We start from the raw sequence: 20,363 nt of genomic DNA, 5'->3' as shown, positions 1-20,363 counted from the left end.
AAAATGTTGTTGTTTAGTGTTAAGTGATTTTTGAATAAAAAAATGTTGTGTTTTGAAAAAATGCTTTTGTCTTTTGTTTAGCTATAAGAATGTTGAATTGATGCTCTTTCATTTCTTACTATCCCTCTCATGACACTCACTGAACGTTGCGGCTCGAAAACCGTGTGGGGGATGTTTTCCTTCACGTCCGCGCTTTCACTTTAAGAACCGGGGTTGTTTCCAGTCTAACCATCCATTGTCGACTCATCCTCCTACGAAGATGTGCTCCAAACTAGCTAAGCTCAACGAAGCCTACGTGAATTTGCATAGGGTCAGACACAGTCTGATACCGAAGCCAGAAGAAATAGAGAATGTGAGAATGTTAAAAATCACTGAAGACCTGATAGAAGAGCTCTTCAGAGAAGAAGTGAACAGGGAGAAAGAAGAATGGACAGAGAAGTACAGACTTCAAAAACAGCAGCAACAGCAACAACAACAGCAGCAGCAGCAACCTGAACCTGACAGAGGCTTTGTCGATTGCCGTATCGACACCAAAGAGTTCTTCTTCTCTTTCCGAAGAAGCAGACCTATTGCCAGAAAGTCTATAATCAGAGGACATCGCATTCTTAGAAACTAAAAAAAGAATGCCATAGCAAAACAAAAAACAGCCCTTTTCAGGGCTACCCAATACTCTAGAAAAGAAATAACGATCGATTTGCCAATGTGTGTAGGTAGAGTAGTGTGAAAATAAACACTAACTCTTTATGAATAGTGGAAGTGTATGTGTTGGTGTGTTAGTAAGTGCTCACGTAACTTGGTATGGATAGTAGATTAAAATGATATCTTTTCTTAGTGTTTGAGGTGTATATTTGGGGTTAGATTGGATTGCTTTGCGTATGTGGATAGTCTATTGAAGTGATTTATAAAAAATTTTAGAATAGTGAGTGAGTGTTTCTTTTAGGTCCGCGCGTTGTTGTTGATTTTGGTCACGATCTAGGTAAGATCCATTTTATGTTTTTTAGGGGGATGTTTTCCATCACGTCCGCGCTTTCACTATAAATTGAAACTCGTTCGGCAGTCCAGCTACCCTTGTTGATTGATCAACACCAAAAAATGAACACGAGACTTGAGAAACTGTTGGAGCTTCATGTGCATCTGGAATATGCCAGGCGCATATTAAATGAACTGGCCGCGGAAGCCATTGTCGAGGAGGGAAGGATAAGAGAGGAGGAAAGAAGAAACAAAGAAGAGGAGGAGAGAAGATATAAAGAAGAAGAAGAAAGAAGATATAAAGAGGAAAGAAGAAACAAAGAAGAGGAGGAGGAAAAGGAGAGAAGAAGTTTCAAAATCCCAGAGAGCGAAAATTGGGATTCTGAAGCGAAATATCCTGCCTCTGCTCTCTCCCCCCAAAAGGTAAAAAGTAACTGGGGGATAAGATGCGTATGTGGCGCCAGGCCTGGAAGGTGCCACCATTAACCAGGTGTCCATGAAGTTCCAAACAAAACAGCCCTTTTCAGGGCTACCCAATACTCTAGAAAAGAAATAACGATCGATTTGCCAATGTGTGTAGGTAGAGTAGTGTGAAAATTAACACTAACTCTTTTTTAAAAAAATGTGAGGGTATGTGTTTGTGTGATTGTGTGTTTGTGTTTGTGTTTGTAAGAGCTCAGGTAAGTTTGTGTGAATAGTAGATTATGGGTTTCTTTATTGTTTCTTAGAGTATGTGGAGAGTATAGTTTGGGTTTGATTATATGAAATGAGAAAAGTGGGGATGTTTTCCTTCACGTCCGCACGTTGTTTGGTCATGATCTAGGTAAGATCAATTTTATGTTTTTAGGGGGATGTTTTCCATCACGTCCGCGCTTTTTGTATAAGAACCCACAGTATTCGTGGTTCAAACCATTCTGCAAAGAATAAAAAAAGAAGATGGCTTCAAACCACCTTAACAAAATGGAAAAATTGCAAAACGTCATGGACAATTTAGGAATGTTTGAGCAAATGTTGGTTAACCTAAACGAGGATCACTACTCATATAGTCCCCATAGAGTGAAGATGGAGATAAACAATTTACGAAAAATGAAGGTAATCATCAGTGATCTGTTGAAAGAAATAAAGGAGGAAAAGGAGGATGAAGAGGAAAGAATAAGAATACGCAAATGGAACGAAAAAATTGAAAAAGAAGAAGAAAATGAAAAGAGGAAGAAAGAAGAGGAGGAAGAGAAGAAGAAAGAAGAGGAGGAGAATAAAAAAAAGAAAGAGAAGAAGAGTGTAGGAGATAAAATAAGAACTTGGTGGAGGAAAAGAAGAAATTAGAAGAAGAAGAAGAAGAAGAAGAAGAAGAAAACCCAAAGGCCCTTTTCAGGGCCAGCCATATTTCTCGAAAAGAGATAGTCTTTGAATTGCCTACCCCTTTTTTTATTTTTTATTTTTTTTTTTTAAAAAAAAAAATCCCATGTTAATTTCCTTTGTCGCTATATGTTCCCACGATTTTTCTCCATGTTCAAATCCCCTTGTCGCTCAACAGTCCCACGATTTTTCTCCATGTTAATTTCCCTTGTCGCTATATGTTCCCACGATTTTTCTCCATGTTAAATTTCCCTTGTCGCTATATGTTCCCACGATTTTTCTCCATGTTAAATTTCCATTGTCGCTATATGTTCCCAAGGGGTCCTGTAATGCTAATTTTCATTGTCGCTCTATTATCCCACTTAACTACTTACGTAGAGTGGCCCACGATTTTTCGCCATGTTAAATTTCCCTTGTACGTAGAGTGGCCCAGGGGTCCCTGTAATGCTAATTCCCATTGTACGTAGGGTGGCCCCATTTACTACTGATACCATACTATATAGTACAAGTCACATGGGTCATGTATGCGGGTATAATTTGCCTAATACATAAGCTGTTCGACTGGGTTAAGTCGGCGTTTGAATTTTAATGGACACCAGACAAACTGCTTTTACGCAGCTTATTTCTTTGATGCAGTTAGACATTCAACGTCGGTGGACTATCTGTTTTATTAAATACGTTAATATTATTAATCCTTTATGGTTTCTGCGTGGATTAAATATAGGCCGTTCCATAGAATGGGGGGAGGGATGCGTCAAGCGTACGTACGCAGGTGGGTGGTGTGTAGAAACGTACGCATGTGTACAGGGAGGGGGAGGGGTCAAGCTTTGCCAGATTTTTGCGTACGTACTAAATGGATGACCCCTTACTGAAATAATCGGTGTTGAATGCTTATATGACCCTTGTGACTTGTACTATTAAAATAAGGTCGCTGTATTTCATCAGCTCTTTTGGGCGTCTCCCAGAGCGACGAGAGAATTGGGTTGACAGGACTATAGTACAAGTCACACGGGTCATGTAGGCATTCAACACCGACTATTTCAGTAATGGCTGTCATTTTCTAGAATTTGATTCTGTATACCTTTAAATAGCAAGTATTCGCTTCATTTGGATTCGTGAACATTCATATTCCTTTGGAAGGTCATTATTTATTTATTTTATAATAGAGCACCATTTTTTTTCGCTTCATTCAATTAAAGTTTACTGTTTACTTCTTATGGTGACATGATTATTTGCGCACCATTTCAAGATTGTAGCGATTCGTTATATCTAAAAAGCAGATTCTCATTTTGGTTCAGTGGCGGGAAGTCTTAGAAAAGAAAAAATATGAATCATACGAAAAATCGTCTGTGAATAGGGAGACGTTGAACGCGATATTTATACCTGACTTTTAGAAGTATGTATAACTGAATACTGTAAGTGATATCTAACAAGTATGGTGAGGAATATTTTTTCTGGAAGTGGGTATGTTGGGTAGGGGTGGCGTCGGGAGGTATAATAGGTCGTTGCATGATTTACATCCTGCTATGTTATGCAGACAATATACCCAAAAAGAAAGCCTACTAACATTATCACTTGAGTAGCATAAAATTGTATAAATGCATTCTTGATTCGGGGAAGATATCATTTATATCATTGTGTTGGCGTAACTTGAGCTGTTCTGGGAAATGCTTGGAAAATATTACGTATTGGTATAGGAGTGTTTCTTTCGGTTAATTGGTATGTCATGCATACAGATTTCGATACAAGACATAAAATCATTTTGAAAGGGCACGGATGACATTGAAGATGAAATACAACATTGCATGCAAATTCATACATAAGTGGTAGATATTTACACAAGTAAAACAAGTTGTGTTGATTAAACCTTGGTTACCCCATTATTGCGTTTATTTCCAGTGGGGATTTTGTTGTGGTTCAAGATTTAGTGAGCAAAGTTGAAAGTGTTATGTATATTTAATTTGTATTATTTGTTGGCTTTTTTAAATGATTATATGGTATGTATATATTTATTATATATTTAACCTAATGCAAAATCAGATTCATGGTGGACCTGACTAGTGTCATTCATTTTGTAAACAACATAATACATAGCATTTTCCCTATCAGTATAGATTAAATATTCAGATCATTATCAATGGAAGTAAACATGTTTATTTGGGTCTGGATATAGGATATTAGTTTTTCATTTGGAAATAACTAAACTTGATGACAACTTTGAATGTTTTGTTTTTTTGAGGAGATTGATCTACGTCCTGGTGATGTTATTGTGTCCTAGGTTTTAATGTTTACTTTCAAAATGACTCATTCTTGTCTTAACAGTTTATAGTTCGGGTGGATTTATTTTTTTCAAATTATTATTCGCTGGACATGCAAAGTGTTTAGTAATATTGTTATGTATATTTGATTTAATTAATTTTTGATTTAATTTAATTATTTGTTTTTTAATATTTTAATATTCTATTACATGCTATTGTAATGTAACTTTTTTTATTGGATTGGATATTTTCTAGTATAGAGTTCAGTTCTGAATGATATTTTTATATATTTGATGTAATCAACTGTATAGAGACATTGTATCTAATGCTGACCTAGTTCCTGACCTAAATTCAGAAATCAGTAACAGTTGTAATAAACAACTTTTTAATTTTATTTTATTCTTAGAGTAAAAACCATTGATTTCAGTTAAGGCCATATTGGGAGTACCTGACAAATAAAATTAATTATTGTTACAAACTTTTGGTTTTCCCAGAAGGATGAACTCTTGACCTCCATCTAGGAATTTATTTTGCGTTGTAGTTAGACTTATTGCTAATGTTTTGTGAAGGAATTGTCATTCATGCTTTAGCACTTGAGAAGTCAAGTTGTTTTATGTTGTGACCAGTTTTAACTATTTTAATTTCTTCAGATTAATTGTATTTCAAGTAATTGTTTTTCCTCGAAATATTGGTGCTCTAAATTACATCTTGGACAAAGACATTTATAGAGGATTCAAAAACTGGAATAATATTTTCTGTGATTCAGCAAGAGACTGTTGACACTACAACACTTCACAGATTACATCTGATGTCATTGTCTTCCATTTTGGATTTCATCGGGGCTCAAACTCAGATTCATTTAGGACTTTTTAATAATAGGACTTCGACTTTTTAATTCTTGGATTAATTTTGGATTTGATTTGTAAAACCGTAAGTTCTTTCTTCTTGTTTTTACCTTGTTTTTCTAAGGAAATAAATTATTTGTTAAATTTTACAAAGCTTGTTGTCTTCACGTTTTTCTTGTTGCTTTCTGTAAGAGCCTAGACACATAAAAATATTCCTGAACTATAAACTTCAATTCAGAATTCAGTCAAGGACATTTGGGATTACATTATTGTGATACATCAGAAGTCTGTTAGCACAACATCATACTCCAGGTCTTTGGCACTTTAGTTTGTTTGATACTACATGCACATCAACAAGTTCAGTATTGGAATTTATTTTGAATACCATTGTAATTCAATTTGAACTTCATACATTTGACTTGTGATAGAACTTTGAGGACTGTTTGGGATTTAATTCTTAATACTATAAGTGATTTTTAAATTTTCACTTTGTGGGAATAGAAATTAGTTTTTGAATTTTACAAAACGTTTTGGTTCTTGGGTAGCAGTAGGTGTCAGATGGAGGTTCAGCCTAATGCAAAATCAGATTCATGGTGGACCTGACTAGTGTCATTTATTTTGTAAACAACATAATACATAGCATTTTCTTTATCAGTATAGATTATATATTCAGATCATTATCAATGGAAGTAAACATGTTTATTTGGGTCTGGATATAGTATATTAGTTTTTTATTTGGAAATTTGGGTAGCAGTAGGTGTCAGATCGAGGTTCAAGACTTTTCATCCAATCAAATGAGATTGTATGGTCAGTATCATCAGAAAAGGAAAGGGAGGCAGCTTTTGATCTAGGAATGGGATTTTATAATAAATTAGGTTGACATTGGAAACCTCAGTTTAGTCCAATTTAAGTAAGTCACTGGCACAGTCTTGAACAGTCTCTGCTTTTTCTAAAATTGGGCTTTGATGTCAATCAAGACTTGAACAGAAATATTATAAATGGATCTGCATGTATAATGATGAACAATAACAGTATCCTTTGTATCCGTGACTGACTACAGTTTGCTTTCAATGCAACAAGTTATTTAAAGAACTGTCAGTTTCAAAAGTTGTATTTTTGGTTCCACATTCAGATTGAGTAATCCTTTAACTCATTTATTGCACATTCCGCAAGGTAGTTGAAATCATAGGGTTTTGAAATCACTTTACATGGAAATTTATCAATTTTTGTGTACAAGAAATAATGATGAGAACATTAAATGTCCATTTTTTTAAAATTTATTGCATCATTTGAATTCTGTAATAGATTCATCACTGCATATTTCTTAAGGAAGTATTCTTATGCAAAATATTCACATACTTCACATTAGCAATGGCATTGTACTTTTGCCCAAGATAAAATTCTTGTAAACATTAGTTTTTTTAAAATATATTTGTTTCAGTGCATGACTTGGTGATGCTCCATACACTTTAGCATTGTGAGAGGAAGCACAAGATTTCTGCAGAAATGGACTGGGATGTGTGCAGTAGCTGTACAGTAGTGACAAACTCCACCAGTGGAAGTTTTGAGAAGCAGTCAGAAATGTAGGGAATGTCTGAAGCTTTGCCAATGTTGTTATTGTTGTTGTTGGGTTTAACACCATTTTTCAGCACACGATAGGCTATACATGGCGGCCAGTATTAATGGTGGAGGAAGAACCCAGAAAGAACCACCGACCCATGAGAAGCTACTGGCAAGCTTTCTCACACTTTGCCAATGTAATAAATTTGATATGAGTAAGCCGATGCTATTAAGGGCAGATAAACTCCAAGGGCATAGACTTTCACATTAGGAATTGGTAAAAACAAAATTAGGGGCCAACATGAAACTTGCATTTGCTTGTTAAAGTCTTTATTTGGGATTTTTTTTGTTTGCTTTGATGTTGTGATTTTCATTTTTTAAATAATAGGCCATCAATTTTCTGCTTGTGTCAGTGCTTATTACATCTTCATTAAAGTGGTAATTTTCCATTCAGTAACCAAAAGAACTGCCAGACATTTATTCCAACTGGAAACCATAAGTAAAGAAATATGAACATCTTACTGACGTTTTTCATTGAAAAATATTGGAAGTTCCAGTAACATAGTGTTGTGCTTTAGGTTCATTCAAGCAGTAACAAGAAAAGAGTGAAGACAGCAAGCTTTGTAATATTACCAGATAATTTATTTCCCTAGAAAAACAAGTTAAAAATGAAAAAAAGAATTTACAGTTTTACGAATCAAATCTAAAAATAATCCAAAAGTTAAAAGTTCTAGTAATAAAAAGTCCTAATGAAACTGAGTTTGAATCCCGATGAAATCCAAAATGGAAGGTGGTGACGTATGCTCCAATTTGAAATCTGTGTAAATTTTGATAACTGTCTTTGTCCATGAATTAATTTAGAGCACAAGTATTTCCAGGGGAAAATAATGTCTTGGAATCCAAATAATTTTAAGAAAAATTAAATAATTAGCCCCCAAAAAACTGGTCACAACATAAAACACTTTAATTTCTCAAACGTTAAGGCACTAATGACTGTTTTTTCTCAAAACATCAATAAAAAATCTAGCTACCATGCAAAACAGATGCCCGGATGTGGGTCAGTCCTCTAGATAAACCTAATTGATACATGTTATTTGTCACATACTCCAAGTATGACCTTGATTCCACTTTATGAATCTTACTCTGAGAAAGAATAACAAAAAACAAAAAAAGTTGTTTAGTACAACTCTACTGGTTCTGAATCAAGGCCAGGAACTAGGTCAGCGTTAGATACAATGTCTCTATAAAGTTGTTTAAGACAAAAATATGAAGAAAAAAAGTCAGAACTGAACAATATAAAATCCAGTAAATAAAGTTACATTACAATAATATGTAATACAATAAAAAATTTAAACTGATAACAAACAATTAAATTAAATCAAATATAAATTAAATCAAATATACATAACAATATATATAGTTTTTCATACCACTTTGGAGATAAAATTTCAGTCAGATTTTGTTCCAGTTTGGTAAATAAATTTATATCATCACTGTCTTATACAGGGACTGTAAATGTGGGTCTGTATATATTGATGAGGTAATTTGCATTTGATTGATTGAGCTTGCTACCTTTTCTAAAACTGTATTTCTCATTTGATTTCATTGAGCTTGTTAAATATGTTGATATCTTCAAAGCACCTTATTTGCAAAGTGGTTAGCTTGCTGGACAACTGAGCCGGCAATAATTCCCCGGAAATGGTTAATAGGCAGCCACTATTTGTCAGAGATTATTTACAGGTGGTATCATGGATATTAATGTTTATTAGTCTCTTATTGATGAAATTGCCAATGATTACTGCAGTGATTAAGGGTATACAATTAGATCACTGACAAGAAAATAAGATGATCGTACATAAATGGTCAACATGGACCGATCATGGTCAGGGTGATAAATTCACAATTTCCAACCTATAAAGTTACCAACGGAGATGGAGTTGGTGATGTTCAGGGTTTATTCAGAAGGATAGCCCCAGAAGCAATACCGAGTTGTTAGGTTTTATACAGATGTGCTTGTATGACTGAGTTGTTAGATTTTATACAAATGTGTTTGTATGACTGAGTTGTTAGATTTTATACAGATGTGTTTGCATGACTGACTTGTTAGATTGTACACGTGTTTGTATGACTGAGCTGTTACATTTTATACAGATGTGTTTGTATGACTGAGCTGTTAGATTTTATACAGATGTGTTTGACTGAGTTGTTAGGTTTTATGCACATGTGTTTGTATGACTGAGTTGTTAGGTTTTATACAGCTATGTTTGTATGACTGGGTTGTTAGGTTTATATAGATGTGTTTGTATGTCTGTGTTGTTTGGTTTTATATAGATCTGTTTGTATGACTGTTGTTAGATTTATACAGATGTGTTTGTATGACTGAGTTGTTAGATTGTATAGATGTGCTTATATGACTGACTTGTTAGGTTTATACAGATGTGTTTGTATGACTGAGTTGTTAGATTTATACAGATGTGATTGTATGACTGTTAAGTTTTATACAGATGTGTTTGTATGACTGATTTGTTAGATTGTATAGATGTGCTTGTATGACTGACTTGTTAGGTTTATAAAGATGTGTTTTTATGACTGAGTTGTTATATTTATACAGATGTGATTGTGTGACTGAGTTGTTAAGTTTTATACAGGTGTGTTTGTATGACTGAGTTGTTAGATTTTATATAGATGTGTTTGTATGACTGAGTTGTTAGATTTATACAGATGTGTTTGTATGACTGAGTTGTTAGATTTATACAGATGTATTTGTATGACTGATTTGTTAGATTTTATATAGATGTGTTTGTATGGCTGAGTTGTTATATTATATATAGATGTGTTTGTATGACTGTGTTGTTAGGTTTTAAACAGATGTGTTTGTGCGACTGAATTGTTAGATTTATACAGATGTGTTTGTATGACTGAGTTGTTAGATTTATACAGATGTGTTTGTATGACTGTTGGTAGATTTATATAGATGTGTTTGTATGACTGTACTTAGTAATCATTTAATATTCAGTTTTTATCTACAGATTAAAGGCCTGTGTTACGGAACCTTCCAAGGTCACTAGACTTGTAGCATGCAGTGGTAAGAATGAAGTCCTATGAATTGTATTTAACACAATATATGTATATTTAAACAAGAACCTCAGGATACATATAAATGCAGCATCAAAACAATCTTTTCTTTGAATTTTATTTTAATCGATACAGTCAGTTTATTTTTCTATCTATGCATCTATCTACTTGCATTTTTTTCTTCTGTTTTTCTGCTTATCAGTCTACACCTATCTACCCATCCATCCATCCATGAATAAATGTTACTGGTGTGAAGATACAGAATATTATCAATTAAAAATAACTCCAAAGCATAATTAAGAATTTATTGTTTATTAAAATGAAAAACTCATAATCATAGTGTATAAATGTTAACTAGATTAATTTTGTCAACTTTTGTTACTATTGATTTTCTCTTCCATAAAAGGTTACAGTATTGCATCTGTTGCATCCTTCACCAAAGTTTCCATTCATTTTTATGTCGCTATAATTAAACCTAGGAAAACGTGAGGATGCTCACCTAGTATAACATTAGATTGGGTTTTTTCAAACGATTTTTCTCAAATATTAAAGGAGACGGACTTTTTAGTATATGGTGGACATTTCCTGAAAGTTGGACAAATATGATGAATTTATTAAAATTTTTGGGAATTGTATGACTTGCATCTTTCCACTTTTTAAATGCTTGTGACCATGATAATAAATGAGTCACAACTAGCTGATGATTGTATTGGTCAGGAGTTGGTATACTAGCTTATTGACAGCTGCCACACAGCCACATGGTCAATTAGAGGCATTGTGCAGAATTTTACCGATGCAAATATTTATTTATATCAAGAGCTGTTAGATGATGGTAATGTATACCCATTAGTTTTGACTTCCATCCACCAAGTTGTATAAAGGAAGGTTGTAACTGTTAACAATGTTTTTAGATAATAAATTGTTGAATTTAGAAACTTAACTCGGGCATGAATTGGATGTCTTGTTTCTTGTTCATTTTTCTATTCCAGATGACAACATGAAATCTCCACTAATTCCAGTTCAGAAAAACTTGAAGCAAAGATTCAGTTTATCTGCTATCACTATGGTAATCATATGTATAGCACAGTCAAACCTGTTTATCTGCCATCACCATGGTAATCATATGTATAGTGCAGTCAAACCTGTTGATCTGCCATCACCAAGGTAATCATATGTATAGCAGTCAAACCTGTTTATCTGCCATTACCATGGTAATCATATGTATAGCACAGTCAAACCTGTTTATCTGCTATCACCATGGTAATCATATGTATGGCATAAGAGGTCAGTTTGGCTTTGACAATTAATGTTTTTTGAGACATCTAAGTGCATGTCATCTGCCAGTTGTAAAACTCCAGTCTAAACATCTGAAATATTGCACAAAATTCACTAATGGATAGAAGAGGATTTTCAGGTTCAAAGGGACATGAATATGCCATTCTTGTAAAGTCATTTCTCCTTCAGATACATTCCCCAATCACATTAGGTTAGGAATATTAGCCTACTACCTCGTGAATCCAGCCTTACAGAAGATGAAAATCGTTTTGTATTTTCTATTTTTAGATAGACAAAGGGGCAGTAACTGTTGTCCATTACCTCCCTCTGATACAACCAGTTGTCACCAGTTGTTAGCTTTGCTATTATGCAGTGAACATGCAGTGCTATAGCTTGACATTCGTTACAGAGCTGCTTTAACATCATATAGTTTAATGTTACCTGATATGTAAGGTCATATTATTAATTTCAGTGTTTTGATGGCTCATGGCTAACTAATATTAAGTCTGTAGGGCCTTTGTAAAAAAAAATTTTTAAAAGCATCACGTTGCTTTTAATTTTGGTCTGTTTAGCTTTAGCGTTGTAGTAATTTCACACATTACTATTCGCTTGTTATTTATGACCATATTATTTTTTCTACACTCGGGTTTTGATAGTCTAGTGGTTAATTTATATTAAGCCCATTAGGGCCTTAAATGATGTTACGACAACTTTATTATGTCTGTTAAGTCAGTGTCTTCTATCACATGGGTCTTTAACCTACGGCATGCATGCCATAAGGTAGCATGTCAAGAGGCTTTGTGTGGCATGCGAAGGGCAACCAAAAATCTTTATTTTAAGTGTTACTCTTTTACTGGTGGCACATGATCATTCATTTTGTAAATAATCTGGAAAAAAGTGGCACGCTTTGTAAAATAAGTTGCCGACCCCTTTTCTGTCGTTGAGTAATTTTAACCCATTACTGTTTTCACATTAATATGTTCTTTTCTTTTCTCTTGTGTCATTTCAAGCCCATGTCGTCTAAGTGTGTAAAATGCAAGAGACTTATGGTGAGGGAGGACAACCATGACCCTTGCATTGCATGTACAAAATGTATGTCTCAATTAACATGCAAAATTTGCAGTGTTTGGTCAGAAAACACATGGATGCTGGGATTCCCCCCCCCCCCCACTGCTAAAATTCCTCACATGGGACCATGGGACCAACATATACAGCTAAGTCCGGGATGGAGAGGATAAAGGAGGGAAATACCCCATACTGGATAGGATGCATCAATTGGAAGAGCCGACGAAGAGGCAACTCTATAACTCTGAGCAAATCATCCCTCTCTTCCCATCATTTACTCCTATGGATACTTTAGGGGAATATCCCCCAAGTCTTAGGCAACCCAGATAAGGTAAGCCTTCCCAGACATCAGAGTATGATGTTTTTTTTGGTATGTCAGGGTGCATTGGATTAATGACAGATCAGCTGGACTCAATAATGATACTGCTACACCGACACTAGCCATCCAGCCGATACTGGCACCGCCCCGACATTACCAGCAGTCCAGCCACCCCAGCATGGAGTCTGCTTGGCTGGAATGGACCAACTATACAATGTTTATGGGGATCTGAGTGATAGATCCAATTATCTAGCTGGGCTGCAGGCAACATATCCTTATTTCACTGGTGATTTCGATGAGAAATCTGCCCATTCAGCCGTGGCTTTGGCATTGGTGTATGTTGCAGAAAAGGAAGAGACGCTGTCTTTCCAGCTTTCTTCCCCAATAGACAAAGATTAAGGAGATTAACTACCAGCTTTTGGTAAGAATGGGCGACCCCATGAACTCAAAGGCATTAATTTTGGAAAGCCAAGTTTGCGCTGGTATCAGATGCACTCCAATGCCTTCAGGCGTTTGACAAGAATATGGCAGCTGTTGTTTTACAAAGTAGATAAGAATGTGTTCCATGCCACGTTGAAGCTGGTTTAGACTTGTTAGACTTGGTCTCATTGGCAATCTTTCGACTCACTGAATGGTCTGACAATAGTCACGTGTGGTAGGTGACAGTTAGGAATGCTTTTGTCCTTAATCGAACAGCTTGCCATCCTATGGCTAATGCATTGACGGCTTCAGCCAGTCTTGGTCTTGTTCATCATGATGTATGTCTGCGGTTAGCTTTATTTAAACCGCACCATACCCTTGCTTTATGGACAACCCCTCTTGGGTCTCTGCTGATGTTAGGAGGATGAATTGAAGATACTCTGAGGCAGGCAGTTCAGGAGCTATCCATCTAATTTTGCCTTCACCCATGCGAAGGATGCTCCCTGTACCGGTCTCAAGCTAAAACTAGGAGGCAACAGTCTACTAGGAGGTATTAATACGGAGGCAGGAAGAAACAGACTTTCTCCTCCTTCAAGCTTCCCATCTAGACTTTCTGGTGAACTGGGAAAAGTCAGATCTTCATCCATCCCAGCACTTTGTTCATCTGGGTATGGAGCTTTTCACCAATCGGAATCTTGTCAACACTTCCTCGTGTCTGCATCAACAAAATAATAGAACTGGTCGAGTCTGTTTCTGACAAACCTCGGATTTCAGTGAGGGAGTTCTTGTGTCTCCTTGGTTTATTCAATGCAGCAGCGGACCTGATCCTGCTTGGGTGCCTTTTTATGCTCCCTTACAGGTGTCACTGCTGGCTCACTGGCGAACCTACTCAGATTTCATCGATCAACCCATCCGGATCACATAAGAGATTCGATCCTCCTTGCTTCTATGATGCACATTAGGTTGGCTGTCTAAGGGAATCCTGTTGAAGTCTCAAGTAGAAACAACAGTTTGCATTGATGCCAGTACACAGACTTGGGGTGCCCACTTTTTGCCAGACTCCACTTCAGTATGTGGCACGTGGGAACCAGAGAAGTGGCCTCTACTTATAAATATCCTAGAATTGAAGGCTGTCATCAACGTCTTTCACTTCTGGAAAGATTGACTCTTAGGCAAAACAGTCCTGATCATGCTTGACAATTTGGCAGTGAAGACTTACCTCCTCAAACGGGGACACCAAATCACCCAATCTGTGTGTCATGGTATGGCAGTTTCTATGCTGGTGTGACAGTCTCCATATCAGTGTGCAAGTCAGGCATATTCCTGGCAGGCTCAATGTCCTGGCTGACACCATGTCCAGGAGAGGCCAGGTCCTCGACACAGAATGGTCTATCAACCTAGCAATCTTGGATCTCCACCCTCTGGGGACAACCGATGATTGATCTTTTTGCAACAAGGTGGTACCACAAGTTGCCCACCTTTGTCTCTCTTGTTCCAGACCCAGAAGCTTGGGCCTTGGATGCACTGTCAATCAGTTCAGATGGGCTTTTGCCGACCCTCCAGTCCTAATAACAAAGATAATACACAGAAGTTATTGGGTTAGGATTGCAAGATGATTCTGATTGCCCCTTTTAGGTGGTACAAGTCCTTGGTCAGCAATCTACTTGATCTAACAATAGATCTACCCAGGGAGATCCCTGCCAATCAGAATCTTTTCATGCAACACAGTCAGTGGTGTTACATCCCAGCCTAGACCATCTTCTTCTACAAGCTTGGCTATTGTCAGGTCAGCCTTGCAAGTCAAACAATTCAAACCTTTGATTGTGGAGAAGATCTTCAGAGCTAGAAGCCACTCCACTCTGAAGGCATATGAAAATGGAATTTGTTCTGGTTTCTAACTAAAGTTCCAATCATACAAGACATGTTTTCTGATGGCTTTAGCCTCCACATGTCAGTTCAGATCAGTTGGTTTGGTAGTCCTTCTTACAGAACCAGGCTTCATTACCAAGAATTGGTTGCCGACAGTAGGTAATCACCGAATCATCATTCATCCTCTCTCTTCCATTGATAAGTTGAGAGAAGCAGCCATGCAAGATCCTGTCTGTGCCTTTAAGCACTGCTTGAGATGCACAGAGGCAAATCAGGGCTCGCCCAAACACCTGTTCCTCCTGGTCAAGGCCGGAAAACAAGACATCACCCCTCAGGCTTCATGGCTGGCATACTCTGAGGTCTCTCAAGATCAGAGTTGTCTCATGACAGTTCATGAAATTAGAGCCATTTCTGTGAGCCTCGCTTTCGAATGCATTTAGTCCGATACATTATAGAAGCTGTTGACTTCTCGAGTTTTTACCTAAAAGAATTAGCATCAGAGACAAAAGTTGGATCTGGTAGGACTGGTAGCAGAAGCAGAGATGGCCACTGGACCCGACTAGACCAATCAACACAGTCCATTAGCTTTGCTGGATTTGCCAGTGACAATTTTGGTGGGTGAGAAGACCTCAACTTCATCTTCTCTGACATATATATGAGTCCCAGATCATTAGGTCATTAGGAGAACGGGTTATCTTTCATATAGGTAAATGATGTAAGGACACCCGTGGTAGAGGCTGGATGCTCAGCATCCCTTCCTCCTATTACTTAATCTCTTAATATAATGTGATTGGGGGAACATATTCAAAGGAGAAGGCAAATTTTTAAGTAGATTGTTTCTCTGAGAATACTTGCCAAGTCACGTTACTTAAACACCCTTCCAACCACCCAGCCATGTGAGTTTCTGCATTAATATCTTGCTCAGCTAAAAACTGGCGACACCTGGTAGTATCAAGGGGGGGGTAATGGGCAAGAGTTACTGCTCTTTGTCTATCTAAAATTAGGCAGAATAAGATGATTTTAGTTTTTTGTAGGGCTGAATTCACAACTTATTAGGCTAATATTACTAAAATAATATGATTGGGTGGTAATTCTTGGAGAAATATAATTTACTTCAAAATTTGTTTTTTAAGAACTGCCTAAAATTCAGCCCATTCTTAATAGTTCTGGCAGTCAAGCAGTCATTTATTTTGGCCCCTTTTAACCTTGTTTAGGCTTTTGTTGCTTAAATCTGCACAAGAAACCGAAGCCAGATCCTAGAGAAAAAAGTTACCCCTAAATTTAGAGTAGCAGAGTCTTGATGGTGCTATTAGCAATACTTTGGAAAATTGGGAATGAAAACAAAAGCAACAGTCCATTCCTTGACAGTAAACAGTTTCTCAAGGACAAATCTAAAAGTATTAACTGGCCATAAACAGTCAGCAGTGTGACAATTTTTGTCATTTTTTTCCCTAGAAATATTTTGAAAGGTTTTTAAAGCAGAAGCAGTTAAGGCAGACTGAGACTAGTTGCATTTCACTAGCAAAATAGAAATAGCTTTCAGCAAGCACTCACATATTTATGGTTGATGTTACTAGGATATCTTGATATCATGGTTGGTGTTACTAGGATATCATGATATGGTTGATGTTAATTCAATTTCTTGATATCATTGCTGGTGTTAATAGGATATCTTGATATTGATGTTATTAGGATGTCTCACTATCATGGTTGGTGTTATCAGGATAACAAAATATCATGGTTTTTGTCATTAGATATATTGATATCATGGTTGGCATTATTAGGATATCATAATATCTTAGTATTATTAGGATATCTCAATTAGGGTATCTCAATAATTACACTGTATGCAATGCTTAATTTCGTACAAGACAAACCCAGCTGCCAGTAGCATAGGCATAGACCTTGAGTTGATATCACATAATGCGCTGGAAAATCAGGGTCTTTGCTGTTCATCTCAAATCATTACCATACATTCTTGCATATAAGTTGAATCCAACTGCAAATTGCACAGACCCAGATTGCAGTTTATTTGGATTAGTCAATAGAAGAAACAACATAGATCCTGATCTTCTCATGCATAAGTTTGACATGACATGTGGGTATATAGGGTAAATGGAACAAACAGACTTACATGTGAGTATATAGGGTAAATGGAACAAACAGACTTACATGTGAGTGTATCGGGTAAATGGAACAACCAGACTTACATGTGAGTTTATAGGGTAGATGGAACAACCAGACTTACATGTGGGTATATAGGGTAAATGGAACAAACAGACTTGCATGTGGGTATGTAGGATAAATGGAAGAAACAGACTTGCATGTGGGTATATAGGGTAAATGAAACAAATAGACTTGCATGTGAGTGTATCGGGTAAATGGAACAACCAGACTTACATGTGAGTTTATAGGGTAGATGGAACAACCAGACTTACATGTGGGTATATAGGGTAAATGGAACAAACAGACTTGCATGTGGGTATGTAGGATAAATGGTAGAAACAGACTTGCATGTGGGTATATAGGGTAAATGGAACAAACAGACTTGCATGTTGGTATGTAGGATAAATGGAAGAAACAGATTTGCATGTGGGTATATAGGATAAATGGAACAAACCGACTTACATGTGAGTATATAGGGTAAATGGAACAAACCGACTTACATGTGAGTATATAGGGTAAATGGAACAAACCAACTTACATGTGAGTATATCGGGTAAATGGAACAAACATTCTTGCATGTGGGTATATAGGGTAAATGGAACAAACAGACTTGCATGTGAGTATATAGGGTAAATGAAACAAACAGACTTACATGTGAGTATATAGGGTAAATGGAACAAACAGACTTGCATATGGGTATATAGGATAAATGGAACAAACCGACTTACATGTGAGTATATAGGGTAAATGGAACAAACAGACTTACATGTGAGTATATAGGGTAAATGAAACAAACAGACTTGCATGTGGGTATATAGGGTAAATGGAACAAACAGGAAAAAAACTCTGATCTACATGTCAACATTGTGCAGCCGCAGAGTTGATTTTATGATGTTTGTAGTTGATTGCACATAATACCCATGTTAATTCAGTGTCTCTTGCAACTAGAATGAAGATGATTGCAATAAACAAAGGCTCTGGAGCCAGACAGAGGACAGCAAAAGTGAGTCTGAAGCTTCAATCCTTCTAATCCCTCTGATGTCCAGTGGGGAAACGGTCACTACTGTTCCCAATAGAGTACATGTCACAGAGCAGGTATTCTACAGTATTTAAATAAAAGTGCAAGTTTATTTGTACATGGATCACTTTTAAAGGAGAGTAGTTACATTCAGTGTTCTGCTTGGAAGAGAATGTTAAGTAGTACCTTTCTGATATTTCACTTTGAAGAGAATATTGATTATTTATATTTGATATTTCACTTTGAAGAGAATATTGATTAATTATATCTGATATTTCACTTTGAAGAGAATATTGATTATTTATATCTGATATTTCACTTAGAAGAGAATATTGATTATTTATATGTGATATTTCACTTAGAAGAGAATATTGATTAGTTATATTTGATATTTCACTCAGAAGAGAATATTGATTAATTATATCTGATATTTCAATTTGAAGAGAATATTGATTAATTATATCTGATATTTCACTTTGAAGAGAATTAGTTGTATTTGATATTTCACTTTGAAAATAATATTGATTATTTATATTTGATATTTCACTTTGAAGAGAATATTGATTATTTATATTTGATATTTCAATTTGAAGAGAATATTGATTATTTATATCTGATATTTCAATTTGAAGAGAATATTGATTAATTATATCTGATATTTCATTTTGAAGAGAATATTGATTATTTATATCTGATATTTCAATTTGAAGAGAATATTGATTATTTATATTTGATATTTCAATTTGAAGAGAATATTGATTATTTATATCTGATATTTCACTTTGAAGAGAATATTGATTATTTATATCTGATATTTCACTTTGAAGAGAATATTGATTAATTATATCTGATATTTCACTTTGAAGAGAATATTGATTATTTATGTCTGATATTTCACTTTGAAGAGAATATTGATTATTTATGTCTGATATTTCACTTTGAAGAGAATATTGATTATTTATATCTGATATTTCACTTTGAAGAGAATATTGATTAGTTATATTTGATATTTCACTTTGAAGAGAATATTGATTATTTATATCTGATATTTCACTTTGAAGAGAATATTGATTTTTTATATCTGATATTTCACTTTGAAGAGAATATTGATTATTTATATCTGATATTTCACTTTGAAGAGAATATTGATTATTTATGTCTGATATTTCACTTTGAAGAGAATATTGATTATTTATATCTGATATTTCACTTTGAAGAGAATATTGATTAGTTATATTTGATATTTCACTTTGAAGAGAATATTGATTATTTATATCTGATATTTCACTTTGAAGAGAATATTGATTATTTATGTCTGATATTTCACTTTGAAGAGAATATTGATTATTTATATCTGATATTTCACTTTGAAGAGAATATTGATTAGTTGTATTTGATATTTCACTTTGAAGAGAATATTGATTATTTATATGTGATATTTCACTTTGAAGAGAATATTGATTATTTATATCTGATATTTCACTTTGAAGAGAATATTGATTATTTATGTCTGATATTTCACTTTGAAGAGAATATTGATTATTTATATCTGATATTTCACTTTGAAGAGAATATTGATTAGTTGTATTTGATATTTCACTTTGAAGAGAATATTGATTAGTTATATTTGATATTTCACTTTGAAGAGAATATTGATTATTTATATCTGATATTTCACTTTGAAGAGAATATTGATTATTTATATCTGATATTTCACTTTGAAGAGAATATTGATTATTTATATCTGATATTTCACTTTGAAGAGAATATTGATTATTTATATCTGATATTTCACTTTGAAGAGAATATTGATTAGTTGTATTTGATATTTCACTTTGAAGAGAATATTGATTATTTATATCTGATATTTCACTTTGAAGAGAATATTGATTAGTTGTATTTGATATTTCACTTTGAAGAGAATATTGATTATTTATATGTGATATTTCACTTTGAAGAGAATATTGATTATTTATATGTGATATTTCACTTTGAAGAGAATATTGATTAGTTGTATTTGATATTTCACTTTGAAGAGAATATTAATTATTTATATCTGATATTTCACTTTGAAGAGAATATTGATTATTTATATCTGATATTTCACTTAGAAGAGAATATTGATTAGTTATATTTGATATTTCACTCAGAAGAGAATATTGATTAAT

At 34.9% G+C, this 20,363-nt stretch overlaps 1 protein-coding gene across 1 annotated transcript in view; it reads left to right on the top strand.

Annotated features, from left to right (window-relative positions):
* Nucleotides 1-6,934: 6,934 nt before the first annotated feature.
* The window catches only part of LOC149775078 (uncharacterized), a 59,310-nt gene continuing 45,881 nt past the window's right edge, over nt 6,935-20,363 (top strand). Inside the window, exons 1-4 of the mRNA XM_089944336.1 lie at nt 6,935-7,011; nt 10,018-10,073; nt 11,053-11,129; nt 18,126-18,272. Of these exons, the coding sequence (XP_089800462.1) occupies nt 6,935-7,011; nt 10,018-10,073; nt 11,053-11,129; nt 18,126-18,272 (357 nt within the window). The remainder of the gene's footprint in view (nt 7,012-10,017; nt 10,074-11,052; nt 11,130-18,125; nt 18,273-20,363) is intronic.

This window comes from Sinohyriopsis cumingii, chromosome 19, assembly GCF_028554795.1.
Source record: "Sinohyriopsis cumingii isolate HCF-2022 chromosome 19, ASM2855479v2, whole genome shotgun sequence".
Classification (NCBI taxonomy): domain Eukaryota; kingdom Metazoa; phylum Mollusca; class Bivalvia; order Unionida; family Unionidae; genus Sinohyriopsis; species Sinohyriopsis cumingii.
This window is presented reverse-complemented; position numbering and strand designations above follow the sequence as displayed.